This window comes from Palaemon carinicauda, chromosome 6 (genome assembly GCF_036898095.1).
Source record: "Palaemon carinicauda isolate YSFRI2023 chromosome 6, ASM3689809v2, whole genome shotgun sequence".
Taxonomy (NCBI): Eukaryota; Metazoa; Arthropoda; class Malacostraca; order Decapoda; family Palaemonidae; genus Palaemon; species Palaemon carinicauda.
This window is the reverse complement of record NC_090730.1, coordinates 64422103-64437500: the sequence shown is the minus strand read 5'-3', so window position 1 is coordinate 64437500 and position 15398 is coordinate 64422103. Positions and strand designations below refer to the sequence as shown.

General features: G+C 38.8%; 1 protein-coding gene across 1 annotated transcript in view; it reads right to left on the bottom strand.

Annotated features, from left to right (window-relative positions):
* The window catches only part of rod (rough deal), a 291539-nt gene that overhangs the window by 10589 nt on the left and 265552 nt on the right, over positions 1 to 15398 (bottom strand). The window contains exons 27-29 of the mRNA XM_068375218.1: positions 11521 to 11647; positions 10701 to 10882; positions 10231 to 10317 (exon numbers count right to left, since the gene is read on the bottom strand). Of these exons, the coding sequence (XP_068231319.1) occupies positions 10231 to 10317; positions 10701 to 10882; positions 11521 to 11647 (396 nt within the window). The remainder of the gene's footprint in view (positions 1 to 10230; positions 10318 to 10700; positions 10883 to 11520; positions 11648 to 15398) is intronic.

The following is a 15398-nucleotide window of genomic DNA, read 5'->3' as shown; positions in this document are numbered from 1 at the left end:
CAGGTTTTTCGGTCCCTATCTCGTCGTTGTACGAGGAGTATCTGTACTGTGAACTGAAGGGACCATTTCCTAAATATGTAGGTCTCCTTTGAATGAAGGATCATGGAAATGAGGGGAGGTATCAATGGGACTGACATGGAAATGGCTGTTGCTGTGGTCCATGGCTAAAGAAATCTTTAGCAATGCCTGGGCATTTAAGCCTGAATGTCTTGGCCACCTTTCTATACTGCTCTTCCCTACACCAAATTATGATTTTTCAGCCTTGGGTCAACTAATGTGGTGGCCGATGTGGTAACATCCCTGACTAATAATCTCCAGACTGGGGTTTGAGCCTCGCTCAAATTCATTAGTTCCTTTGGTCGCTGCAACCTCACCATCGATGTGAGCTAAGGATGGGGGTTTGGGGGAGCCTTCAAGTCTATCTGCTGAGTTATCAGCAGCCACTGCTTGGTCCTCCTTTGTCATAGCTTGGGTGGAGAGAGGGGCTTAGGCACTAATAACAATTATATATGGTTAGCCTATGGGGCATTGTCCTGCTTGATAGGGCAATGTCACTGACTCTTGCCTCTGCCATTCATAAATAGCATTTAAGCCTTTAAACTGAATAAGGCCAAAGAGCTTCTCCAGTTGTCATGTAAAGGAAAAACAGCTTGAAAGATGGGATCTGACATTGCTCAGAATTCTATTGAAGACCTAGCCACTGAAATATCCTTCTTGGGAATACAACAATGTCCCATTATATGGATAAGTTCTGTTCCTGAAGAAACTTTTGTTAAACAAAATTCGTTCATTGGAGAACATTTCGTACGAGCCTACCAAAGTTATTTGTTTCCCAATACAAGGCTTAATATAGTTATGAAATAGAATACCTGAACAAATTTGTTTCTATAACATTATAAAAGGTAATAGTAACCAGGCAACAAAAGATTAGAAAGTATATTTTGTTTCTGCGTAGCAAGATATAAAAATCAAAATGCCAGTGATATTTTTAATACAGTCGTGTCCCCTTAACAATAAAAGAAAATGTAATTTTCAATTCAAAATCAGTTTTCTAATACTCACCAGCACAATCAACATTTGCAGATAGATCTTGTTGCAGCAAGTTGCTTCTAATCCAATTTACCATGTAATCCATTTACATAAGTATTATATACACATTAAGTTCTGAATGAAATTATATAATTATATCCGTTAATTTTACAATGTCCATGTGAATTAATGATAGAATTGTCTTTGCTTCCATTAATTTAATGAACTGGTACATGTATGTAGCTTAGTAACATTTTAATAATTATCTATATATGTTGTTTGCTAGTTATCCAACCACCGTATTTGTTTTTGTCGTCATCTTTTCTGATAAGAGTGATCTGGTGGTTCAATTTTTGAATCATGAACAATAGCAGATTGATGCAATGTGACCATGGTCACTCTGGACTTGTGTGGTATCCTTCCTATAAACCTCACCACCAGGAATTACCACTTTTGATCTCTACAGGTGTAGGGAAGACCTGATACTGCTCTGTGACTATTCTCCTTATGGAAATAGCGTTTTGCCCAGTATTTTCCACCTCATATACATTGTTTTCTCTCAAACTCTTTAACTCCGTTTCCTAACACCTGCTGATTCTCAAAACCTAACGAAACCTTGTCTTCGGCCCTAAACCTTTCCAATATTCCTGTAATCTTTCAGGTTTATCCACCCCTTTTCACCAGTAGAAGAATCCTGTACATTGTATGTATCTCCCCAGTATTTACTAAATCTTTTACCAGCCAAACTTAATACTGTCCATTCTTTCAGCTGACCAGTGTCTTTATTTACTGCTCTAATCCTGTTCACTTTTCTCAACTTAGGTAATTCTTCTGTAAAGTCTTCCTCATCTTTCTCATCACCTCTCTATTCTCTTCTCTCTTATTCTGAATAATCACTTGTGTCTCCTCTACCTTTGTTACATTGTTCTCGGGTGCACTTACATCATCCATGCAGTTGTCCCTATTTCCATTAACCTCTGACAACCTTTCTTTTTCAGTTACTTTGCCCTGAATTCTTATGTGTATCCTAGCTATCTCTCTCAATGAACTACCATGTTTTACTTCAACTGTCTTACCTGACATTCCTACAACCTCATTAGGGCCCCTCCATTCTTTTTCATCTGCTCTCTTGAAAAATACTTCATCTCCTACTACTGCCTACTCAAGTTTATGTTCTCTTACATTTTTATTCAAAGTGATTCTTAGTTTGCTGCAAGACTCATTTTTAATGAAAGCCTCTCCAGCCTTGTGTACTGTATTCAGTTTATCCTTTATTACCCCTTCTTCCATACTTATTTCTCTACTAGCTGGATTTGAAGACTCTTCGCCTACTAAATTTGGTAATGCAGGATTCCTACAAAAAAAAAAAAAAAAAAAAAAAAAAAAAAACTAGCTGATTAGGTGAAAATACTCCGTTATTTACTAAACAGTTTCTTGCATATACCACCCATCTCAAAGCTATTGGCTAACTCATATCTTCCTCATTTCTCATTTTCTTAAGACTTCTTTTCAGGCCTCAAACTGTTTTTTCAGACAATTCATTCCTCCATGGTGAATCTACTGCTGTAGCCAACAATTTTATATTCCATATTTCAGTCATTCTTCTCATTTTTTCATTTAGAACTCTCCACCATTATCAGAAAGTATTTTATACGGTGCTCCAAAAAATGCAAACCACCCATCAATAAGGGTTCTTATGATAGCTTCTGACCTTTTGCCATTAATCCAGTGTGCCTGACAATATCTGGTGGCCACATCAAAAATAACTAAAAACTTCAATTTTTCCATCTCTCCTACATCTAAAGCCAAAACCTCATTAAATACTCTACTCCAAAAAAAATCCAACAACAGGTTTCCTTTGATTCTTTTTTATACTTCCTACATATTTCAATAGTTGCAATCAAATCTGTTATTAGCCTCCTAACTACATCCTTTTCTACTCCACCTAAACCATCACTCCACTTGGCCTCTTCTGTTAACCTCCAAATCTTCTCCCCACTTCCATGTCCAAACTGTAAGTGTAACTTCATAATTGCTCCTTTAATTTCTTTGTTACTTAGTCCCTTCCATCAATCCAACATTTATTCCTCTTTTACTCTCTTCAGGATTGGTAGTCTTAAATGACCCTGTTCATCCTCTCTCAAATTAATTCTTATTCCACCTAATGCTTCTATCTCTACTATACTTTCCTTTATATATATCCTTATACCCATCCTACTCATTGGTTTCTTCCCTATTAACCATGGTATGTCACCTTGCAAAATTTGACTTCAAATAAAATTTCTTTCCTTTTAACAAAACTAGAATTTCTATTTCACCTTTAGATTTATATGACGATTCACCAAACATGAAGATCTTGTTTAATTCCTCTTTGGTGTCCTTCATTCTTTTAAACTCTCCTCGGCTTAAACCAACTACAACCCTAGCTAGTCATAATTCACCACACAGTTGATTTACATCCTGTATCTAAAATAGCATCAACTCCCCAAGAGTTCATATCTTTTTCTTGAATTTCGCCTACATAAATTTTCTCCTCTACATCATCTCTAACTTGCTTAAACCTATGCTTACTGTCCACATTTGCCGGTCTTATTTTCATCAAACTTGTTTTCACATAGCTTTTCTTCATTCTGATGATTCTGAGGACAATCTCTAGCCCAATGCCATTCTGAACTACATATAGAACACAATGTTACTTTCCTTTCTCTATTTATTGGATTTCTTCCACCTCTCCCTCTTATCCACCAGATTCTACCCCTATTCCTTTATCCTTCCCTGCCCCTACCCATATTCATGTTTCCAGATCCCCACCAATCACCACTTCCTTGTTCCCTAATCGTTCAAATATTCTTTTCAATATCTTGGACACTGAATAATACTCTAATTTACCTTGCCCACATGCAGCCAACACCATCTGTTTTTTATTCTTGGTAAGATTTGCCTGTTCCAAAACATGAAAACCTTTAGCCTTTCCCTCAAACAAACTTCTTCCTATAGCCTTACCGCATTCTGAAGATGCGGTCTCATACCTAATTATGAAATCTCTGATCTTTTCATCAGATTCTCTCTATTTTAAAGTACCTCTTTATCTTCCCATAATTATCAATCATTGTATCCTTTAAATACACCAATCTAATTACCTTAATATTACCTTTGAACTATCTGTACATTTCAGTTTTTCTCTAAATGTCACTTCTAAAGCCTTTCCTTTCAAACTTAATTTAATCTATATACCTGGATATTTAACACCATCCTCACATACTCCCAACCAATCCTCTACCTGACCTTTCCAACCTTTGTATTCTGACTGTTTACCACAAAACCTAGGACACTCCTTCCTCCAATTTCATTCTGTCTCCTTAGAGTCTCACATAGCGCTAACCTAACCAAAGAATGCTGACAACCAACACAGTCGATGCCCTAGCCTAGGTTCATTTTTAACCAGCCTCTGCTACCACTGTTAAATTTAATATTTTTACTATATTTACCTTCTTTATTCTGATGTTGGCTTGTCATAAAAAAACAATGCCAACAACACATGACCTGATGTCCTGTGACATCAGGTAAACAACTTGTTTCTAAAGCATCACTATATTGCCTTTTTACTATTATAAAAGATATTTTGTTTCTCACAATATTCTTTACACACACACACACACACACACACACACATATATATATATATATATATATATATCAACCCTCTCTAATAATACTGTATTTCTTCACTTAATTTTAACCCTTCAACTATCATACTGTACTATTCTAAAATCTCTTTCTTAAAATAAAGCATCAAAATAAATACTCTAACTAATCAGGTGTGAGGACTGAGTATGCCTTAAGTCTGTGGTTCATTGTGGTGGCTAACATATCCACCGTTGCTGGCCACAAATGCACCAAATCATTTACCACTTGTTGGTGAGTGGTCCATTCGGAGTTGAAGATCTGATCTCTTTGACTCAAGGGTATCTGCTGTCACGTTTGTCTTGTCCTTGATGAACTGTGGCATGAAAGTCATGCCCTTTCCCTTTGCCCAGGTCAGAATCTCTTGTGCAAGGTCATCCAACTTCTGGGACCTTGTTCCACCTTCCTTCCTTATGTAAGAAATAGAAGTTGAATTGTTGGCGAACACTGCGACGATTCTTGAGAAGCACAGATGATTAAAGTGAGAGAGAACCACCATGAATTGCTTGGGATTCCCTCCAATTGATCGATTCCCCGATTCCTGTGTTGTCCCCTATCGAAGCCTCCATCCGGAATCCGAAGCTTCTGAAAACAGGAAATCTGGGAGAGGGGTTGACAAGATAAGACCTTGGTTCAAGTTCACTAGATTGACCACCAGATTAGATTCTGTCTGATCATTTCTGTCAACTGAACCTGAAAATAATGATCCTCTTGATCAAGGGTGTGTTGGTGTTGCAGTGGTCTGATTCTTCTCCTTCCACTCTAAACAAACAAATTAGTGACGACAGGACGCCGATGAGTCTCATCCAAAGATTGACTAGGGGTGCCTCTGTCGTTAAAAATAACGCAATGCATTCCTGTAGAGTCCGTATGCAGTTTTAGGTCGGAAAAACCTTCAAGGTCAAGGAGTCATCTTCATCCCCACATAGATCGAACCTTAATTGGAGACTAGTACCGACTTTTTTTTAAGTTGATCTAGGAGCCCAGTTTCTTGCAAAATCTTAGGACTGCATCTCTTGTGTGGATGGCTTCCTGTTCTGAGCTCAACAGGAATATCCAGTAGTCCAAATATCTAACCATCCATAAGCCTCCCTTGTGGAGGGCTGCTCCCATAGATGCCATGAGACAAGTGAAGACCTGTGAAGCTGTCGTTAGGTCGAAGCAGAGAGCTTTAAACTGCCATTAATCCTGTTCTCAGCAAAACATCAGTAGGTTTCAAGACTGAGGGTGGATGGAAACTTGGAAGTATGTATCTTTCAGGTCAAGTGAAAAAACCAAAAGGACCAACCTTGGAGTCTCCATTTTGAAATGAATTTTTATAACAAAATGATTCAGATGAGAGAGGTCTATGAAGAGTCTCTAAGAATCAGATATCTTTTTGACGATAAACATAAGGCTGTAGAAATCGAGGAATGGAAGCAAAGCTAATTCTATCGCTTCCTTCCTAGTTCTTCTAACTCTGCCTGAAGAGTTCTTCCCTTCTCCATCGACTCTTGGTACGAGTTGAATGCAGTTGGACTGTTCGATAACGGAGGAGGTTGGCTGAGGGGACTCCTGTTGCCATGGGTAAGGATCCAGTTCCTACCAGGTCTGCCAGTGATGTTAAGGCCTCCTTCTATCTTCACACTCGAGGGCCATATTCACTATGGACGAAAACCCTTGCAGACTATCTTTGATCTTTTTTGTCCTCTACTTCCGGATGTCGAGCTAGTAGAGGGTTGAAGGTGTTGTTGGTTCGAAGGACGATGAGAAGATGAAATTCCTTGGCTTTGGTGACCTGTCCTCAGCTTCTTGTATGTTGAAGGCTGGAAGCCAACCGGTCTCTTCTAACCTACGATCAAGGGCTGTCTAGGCAGTGGTTTTGGCTGGATAGGTCTTTGTGCTTGGGCTACTGTCCTTACAAGCAATGGTTGAATCGTGTTCTCCCTTATCTCCTTAGCTTTGCAGTGTGCCCTTTCTAGGGATGATGTAAGAATGTCCTCGTTAAACAACTGCTCTGCGAAGAGAGAAGCCCTCAATGCTCTCTTTGGAATATTAGAGAGGGACAGAGGGGCATGGGACAAGAAGAATTCCCTACTCCATGAAGTCATATATGCTTCTTGAAGACATATCTCTGTCATGGATTCATGGATGACTTGATGGAAAGGTTTAGGGAGTTAGCCAACTGACTGTAAAGGGGTCGGTACTGCTCAAAGGCTCCTGGCTCTGATAGATGGCCCATCAGTGAACCACAAAGCCATCACATCATGTTAAGGTTCTCTTGAACTGTTCAAGTTGACATATCGAGCTTTGTAAAATCCTCCAAAGGTACCCACGACTATTGATTTGTGGTTCTTTTGGAGCTTGGTCATATCCTCCTATGAGGAGTTAAGAGGCACTAGAGATGGAGCCGGAGGAACTTTTCCAAAAGCAAAGCAAAACAGACCCTCCTGTTTTTAGATGCTATAGAAGCAAGAAAATGAGGCTTGTCACCTTCCATATACTCTACCAACTTCTTGGTGACCACTTGTCTCCCATGTCTGAAGAATTCTTTTGTCAACCAGCGTAGAATAGGATTTTGTTTCTTTGTCTGATGAGTGTCCTCTAGAAATCTGGACACTGAAGGGAACTCTACAGGTTCCTGCATTGTGATGGTCGACTTCGAACTCCACTAAGGCCTCTTGGGTGAAGGCAATCATTCTTACCCCCTCTCAAGGGGCCCGAGGAGGAGAAGACAATGGAGCCATGACTGGAGACCAATCTGGTGCAGCTGGGGTTCAACCCTTCCCTTTTCAAGAACAACAGGGTGTTCCTTAGAACATCTCACAATCATATTACCTTGATCCCCAGGGGGAATGAGAAGCAAGAACATTCCCTGGACTTCCACCCTGTAGCTGGAGAGTGCCACTCTCTCTCACAACCCTCCCTGGTGAACCCTCATCCAGTACAGGACAAATGGAGGTTGCCTGAAGGGGATGATCCCCACAAGGAAGACTGGATGGAGCAATCCATCTGGTGAGGCATCTACCGTCGTGACTACCCCTAGCATCTGACTCTGACCTAACAGGGGAGAACAACTTTACTTCGGACCTGCTCTTTATCGGGGCAGACTCATACCCGGAACCCATTAGGGCCGGTTCAGCACAGGGTGGAATGGGGAGACCCAGAGCAGGACCGAGGAAGCTAAAAAGAGTGGTTGGAGTGCCTAATTGAGAGGCTACATTCTCAAGACCTGATGTTAAGGTGTCAATTCTAGTGTTGACAGACCCCAATCGAGACCCCCAACGTTTTTCTGCAGCAGTAACACACTCTTCGAGGGTAAATGACCCTGTTACACTAGGTCCCATTTGGGAAGGGAACAGACTCATTGCACCTGACATGTTGACAACCTCAGAAATCACTGACATACGGACACACACCTCCTAACACCTCGTCAACCGAGTTAGATCTAGAAGGATTACCTGATGCCAGTCGAGCCATTGAACCCTCTCTAAGTCTTTGATTAGCCAAGGTAGTCATATGGTTTACATACACCTGTCTCACCAAATAACCAAGTCGTACATTCGTCACAAACATCAGTCAGGTTACAATTCAGTCCCCCTAAAGTTAACTCTCAATGAATGGTTATCAAATGCAAAATTGTCACTTAGCTTAGCCTTGCGGCATGAAGTGCAATGGGAAGGTTGGTCTAAAGTCGAAGGATGGTCGATCTGGTCCATTGTGGTGAAGAACTCAATGTCCAATTCTTCCTTGTTGAATACTCATCCACGAGTTGATAACACTAAATAGTTGTTAATAAGATGCAAGCTTCCTAGCCGAAGGAAATGCAAAATCTGGGAGAGGTAAACAGGACATCTGCTCAGACCGGCAGCAAGAACAACAGTGGCGATTCCTGGTGGTGAGACTTGCAGGACAGATACCACACAAGTTCCGAGTGCCTTTGGTTACATTACATCACTCTGCTGTTGTTTTTGACTAAAAAATTGAGCCAGCAGATCGCAATTGTTAGAAAAGATGACAGCCAAAACAAACATGGTAGTTAGATAACTAGCAAATATGTATAGACAATTATAAGAATATTACTATGCTGCGTACATCTACCAGCTCATTAAATTTAGGGAATCATAGACAATGTTATCATTAATTAACATGAACATTGTTAAATTAACTGATATACTGTAATTATATCATTTCATTCGGGACTTAGTGTGTATACTATACTAACGTAAATGGATTACAGGGTAAATTAAATTAAAAGCAACTTGCTGCAAAAAGATCTATCAGCAAATGTTGATTGTGCAATTGAGTATTAGACAAATGATACTGTAATATCAAGAAAACGCAGTTAGTTATTGTATGAAGTGTAAGCAAAATAAACAATCTGCTAATTACAATTCATAAAATAAAGTATCTAACTTTATAATAATCTCAAATTAATAACAATCCTAGTTATAAATTACCAAACAAAATGACTCATAACTTCACAAAATAAAATAATTACAATACAACCACACTACGAATGAATGTACAGTAAAAAAGAGAGAGAGAGAGAGCAAGTATGAATATCTTGTTTCATGCCCATTACAGCAATTAACAGTCTGAATTCTAACCCCGCAAGAAAAAGAAAAAAGAAAGTTCACCCAAGGGTTCAAAAGTATGTCCGTACCCAGGGCGGCCAAAAATCCAAGACACGCTCTTCGGAAAGGTGAAAGGGAGGGGTTTCTTGCAAGAGCTCACCACCTGCTGTTAACTATCTCAATGAATTCAACGACTGTTCCAGCTCGCTCTGAAAACATCTTATTTAAAGGACGGAAGGTCTGTATACACATAAGAACAAAGGTTAGTGGATATTAAATATTTCATGGCAAGGAACTGTAAAATTTGTATAAAAATAGAACGGGTCAACAGATCATAATATTGTAATAGGTGATACAAAACAAACTAAACGACTCCATGAAGTCAAGAAAGCAGAAAGCAAGGGAGTTATAACTAATTACGCCGTACGAATCAAAAGTAAAAATAACTACAACAATTACAGACTGCAACCTTTAGCATAAAAGTAACACTATTATTAAAAACAGTAGATCACTAATCAAAACTTAATTCCTGTTACTTTACAGTAGACAAAAATTCCTCACTCTACCGGAGACAAGACAAGAAGCATGTTATTGGTTTGGGTACTGGAATGAAGATGGAGTGCAGGTAGCATTGTCTCTAGCTGTAGTAATGGTTCTCGATGATTATGCGTCATTGATAGCCAGACGATTTCAGGCCTTTGAACTCAAAGGCATCCCTTATACACACTGAGTCTGTGCTTTGCATGTTGATACTCTAGCCCTAGAGCAGGGGAAACCGTATTTATTTGGTATTCAGGTCGTAATTGAGTCCCTATTCTAACCTTTTACAGTAAACTCCTTGGAGACCACACAACAGATTAACCCAAAAATGGGAATGAAGCCATAAGATGAAAGATTGGATAACAAGAGTAAACAAAAGCAATCAAGTTTTACGACATGCTTATTTCTATTTCAAACTTACTTCAACATTACGAGGTAAGGAAATCACAGTCTTCAGCCTTTTATATCCTTCCTTGAGAGTTGCAGTAGGAGTTTTATCTGCCATGGCCTGAAACATAAGAGATAATATAGTGTTCAAGCTGTGCCTGAATGTAAGAACTCAGGGACCTTTGAGACTACACTTTTTTTCCAAATGTAATTGTTATTTTTATTTAATTAATTTCTTAAATGTGAAAATATGCATTCATTACAGAATTTATAAATGTATGAATGCAAGTAACATTTATTTTTTCAAATCCATTTTGTGAACAGATTCATATTTTCAATTGTATGAACGAGTCAAAACTCCATCTAGTTACATTCTAATATGCAATATTCTTGAAGATGACTCAAGACCTTTCTTCAATTGGTGACTCTATTCTGAGCTAACAATGCCTCATCCAAGGGAGCAGAGCTAAAGAAAAAGGTTAAAACAATACAAAAAATTTTTACCTTGAGATTATGAGTTTCCACTTGATCGGCTGCAGCAATGGCTAAGCCCAAGACTGGAAGATCTAAATTGGCACAATGCTTCAGAAGTGGAGCTGTAGGTACTACAACAGGACAATGACGGAGGAGGAGGTCTACACTGTGGACACATGCTGAGAAACTATTCTCACCTACTGGATAGCTTGCTGGAAGATTAAGAGAAAATGTTTACTTTCAGGAATTTGAAAATGGATGACATCTTTAATGTCATCGTGTCCAAATCAAATTTATCAAAAGTTCTGTACAGAAATATCAGGTATAAAAATGTTAAGTTCATTAAGATTTTAGTAATTTTAAATTTTGATGGTACTGAGATCTTAAAGTGAGTGATCATGTCAGCATTATCAACTAAAATAATGACAATCTTGCTATACAGCTTTTGTTGTTATATGAACCCTATTTGTGGTACCTTGTGCAATACAAAAATCCTTATACTAAATGTAAGAAAGTTAGTTTGGAAATATAACAATGGAATAAATAACTGATAGTAATAAACATCTACTCATGTATTTTAGAGTTAAAATAGAACATGAGACAGAATTCAAAATGCCTTTAATAAGATTAAAAGAAATGGGTTATATTAACTTTGAAACTTTGAATCACTCTCAAATCTTGTTCAAAGGATCACAATCAATCTTGTAAAAATTTTAAACATACTTTAAGTAACAGGGAGAACGAATGAATATAAAAAACTAAAAAAAAATAACATTTAAAATTTTATTATTACCCTAGCACAGTATATGAAATATCTCTAAAACCACAGTGACAAACATTACATAATCACCTTTTAAAAATGGATTGACAATAATAGTACTCCATGCAGTTGTCAGGGCAGGAACTACCCAAAGATGTGGCAAAGTATTAATTTGCAAGAGAACTCTCTCCAGTGTGACATTATCCACTTGACCCAACTGAAAGAAAAATTAAAGGAATAAAGTTTGTTTAAAGTAATGGATTTCCAATACCCAACTTGTAAAGGTGACAAGGTGTAGGTAAAAAGAATATGCAAAGGAAAAGGGTTGACCTTAGAAAAAGTAAAACATTTCCAATGCCTTTTCGATATACAATACAGTAATACCTTGAGATACAAGTTTAATGCGTTCCGGGACCAAGCTCGTGTGTAAATTTACTCGTATCTCAGATGAATTTTTCCCATATAAAATAACTAGAAAAAATTAATCCGTTCCTACCCTCTGAAAAAAACAGTATATTACAGTGGAAAAACATGTTTTTAATTGTTCTAATTAACATTCTACGCTAATAAAATAACAAATACCTATGAAAAGGTTATGATGCTCAGTAAAATGTAACATTATTATAGATTTCTTACCTTCGAGACAGACGGTAGCGGCTAACGGCGGTGTGTGCGGAAGAGGAGGAGGGAGAGGACAGGGAGGATAGAGACTTGATGGCAACATGTTCGGTACTCAACGGAACATAACCTTAACTTTAAATTCAACTTAAATGAAATTAGCAACTTTAAATTTAACTTAAATGTAATTAGCAACTTTAAATTTAACTTAAATGAAATTAGCTTACTGTACACACACTTAAAAATAAAATGTTAATCTTACGTTACACTAAACTTAATTCTAATTTTGTTTCCATTTTCATTTTCTTACTTTTCTTCTTCTTCCAGCTTGGCTCTTTTTGCCCCTTTCACCTTCACTTTTTGACGGCCTTTTTAAAAGGAACCTATCTAGGGATGCTTGCTTTTGTCTCCCCTTCCAAATGTTGTGAAAATGACTCACGCAAGTGTCGTCACAATAGGCTAACGCACGACCACTCGGCAACTTGTCTGGGTGCCTCTTTTCCATAAAATTAGAAAACTCCTGCCACTTCGCTAACATGTCTTTGATTTCTGCCGTAGAAAGGCAGCCCTCGTCTTCCACCTCCTCCTCGCTACTGAGCTCCTGCAACACCTCCAAATGTTTTATCTCCTGGAGCTCTATCAATTCCTGTGTCCTGAGCTCTTCCTGATGCTCCTCAACAAGGTCGTTTATGTCTGCCTCGTCTACCTCCAGCCCCATGGACTTTCCAAGAGACAGGATTTCATCCATCACAATAGGTTCGGGGTCATCAGGGTCTGTCGTATTGAACCCTTCAAAGTTCCTCTCAGCGACAGAAGCTGGCCACAATTTCTTCCATGCTAAATTAAAAGTTCGTCTTGTGACACCCTGCCATGCATCATCAATAATTTTTAAGCAATAGACGATACTGAAATGTTCCTTCCAAAATTCCCGAAGAGTGAGATTGGTGTTGTCTGTGACATCGAAGCATTTCTTGAACAAATGCTTCGTGTACAGTTTTTTTAAGTTAAAAATAAATTGTTGGTCCATGGGCTGGAGGAGTAGCATGGTGTTGGGCGGGAGATAAAAGACCTTGATGAACCTGAACTCAACAAGAATGTCCTCTTCGAGACCAGGAGGGTGACCAGGGGCATTGTCGAGGACCAGGAGATATTTCGTTGGCAGGTTTTTCTCGGCCAAATATTTTGTGACTGCCGGATCAAAGCACAGATTAACCCATTCTGTGAAGAAATGCTGCGTAACCCAAGCCTTAGTATTAGCACGCCACATCACTTGCAGTTTTTCTTTCAAGATCCTTTGGCTCTTGAAAGCACGTGGGTTTTCCGAGTGGTACGCCAGCAGTGGCTTGACCTTACAGTCACCACTGGCATTGGCACACAAGGCTAGAGTTAACCGGTCCTTCATGGGTTTATGGCCCGGTAGGCTCTTCTTTGCCATGATGAAAGTCCTCCTGGGCATCTTCTTCTATAAAAGGCCAGTTTCATCCCAGTTGAAGACTTGTTGGGGGATGAGGCCATGTCGGGCGATAACTGAGGCAAAGGTTGTGACGAAGTCCGCTGCGAGTTTGAGTCGGAACTTGCTGCTTCCCCATGCCTCACAACCGAGTTTATCCCTCTCAGTTTTTTAAAACTATCCAACCAGCCACGACTGGCTTTGAAGGTTTCCGCTGGCATTGAAGTCTCCCCTCTCTCAGCAGCTTGCTTCCTTTTCAAGTCATCATAGATTCTGCTGGCCTTTTCACATATGACCGTCTCGGTTACGCTATTTCCTGCCAACTGTTTCTCCTTTATCAATAATAAAAGAAGCCTCTCCATCTCGTCGTGAATATCACTGCGCAGCTTGGAAAGGATGGTTAGTCCTTTGGAAGGCTTGGTGCTCTTTATAGCATCCTTCTGCTTGAGGATGGTACATATTGTCGATGTACTCCTTTCATATTGGCGCGCCAGCTCGGTCATTCTTATACCACTCTCATGTTTTTTTATTATTTCAAGCTTCATCTCCATCGTCATCATACGCTTTTTCTTTTCACTAACCTTGTTTGCACTCGCTTGCTTTGGACCCATTGCTTATTCACTTAATTCTGCACTGATTAAAGTAAAAAACACATAAAAAAACAAAACACTATGGCCGATGCTCGGAGATAAAAATTTACGCGACGGAAATCCGACGGGAAAGACCTAGCGATGCTGTCCTGGTGAGAAGCCTCTCACACACTCGGCCACCCGGCGGCCGCATAGGGAACTACCTCGTATCTCAGGACAAAAATTTGCTTGGAACTCTCCTCATATCTCAAATTTCTCGTATGTTGGGACACTCGTATCTCAAGGTATTACTGTACTGTAAGTAGTAAGGTCAGTATAACAAAGAGAAAAAACAGTTACACTTCTGGAATATATGTCCACTCCACAAGTAAATAGGATAAATTTATGCCCTTTGTATAGGAACGTACATTTCTCTACACAACACAAACATGGGAGCTCACACAGAAAATGGAGAACATCCCAAAAGAAGTGACACTTTGGGCAGTAATGTAAGAGAGAATGATGTGGTCAAGGGGCAAGAATACAGACTGATATGATTTAGGCATACAAGGAGACAAAGAAGGAGTTGGATAAGTATAGGATGGTGAAGAGTGGGAAGGCATAAAGACCATGGAATAATGAGTATATATGAGAACTTAGCTTGCATGTGAATTGAGAAAAAATGGCTTGAGTAAGTTAATATCTTTTAGTTGAATGAGAAAAAAATTATATAAAGATATTCTGAAGAGTTATTTAAAAAAAAAAAGAAATGAATATTGTAAGGTGAAGTTGGACAGTCGACAAAAAGATTGAAGGAACAAATTAACAATAAAAGTCAGTAAGTGATGTAGCTAAGTCAAAGGGAAGCACCGAAGAACCAACCTTCTATAGCACTCTAAGGTATAAGCAGCCTGTAATTTTAGTGATATTGGCTCAAATTTGTGAAAATTAGTTATCGTCATATTTCCATAGTTCTAGGTCCAGCCATTGCCAAACAAAATATAATCAATACATAGCCTTTTAAATGGTTTAAAGGCCAACCTAATTATTTGTATTTCTTTCCAATACATTTTGCTCCATATACCATACAATATGTTTTCCCGATACTAATGGCCCCTCTCTTCCCATAGAAGAATAATGCAAGCCAGTTGTTCAGATAAAAATTTTTTTCATGTTGTGATCATGTCACTTTCTCGGACTTTTGAGCATCAATTATGAGTTATATGTATTACCAACATGCCAAAAAAGAATTTTAGAAAGCAAAGGGAAGCAAGCTCTTGCAATATTAAAACTTATCCTGAAGCTAAAATTAAGACACATCTACTGTTAGA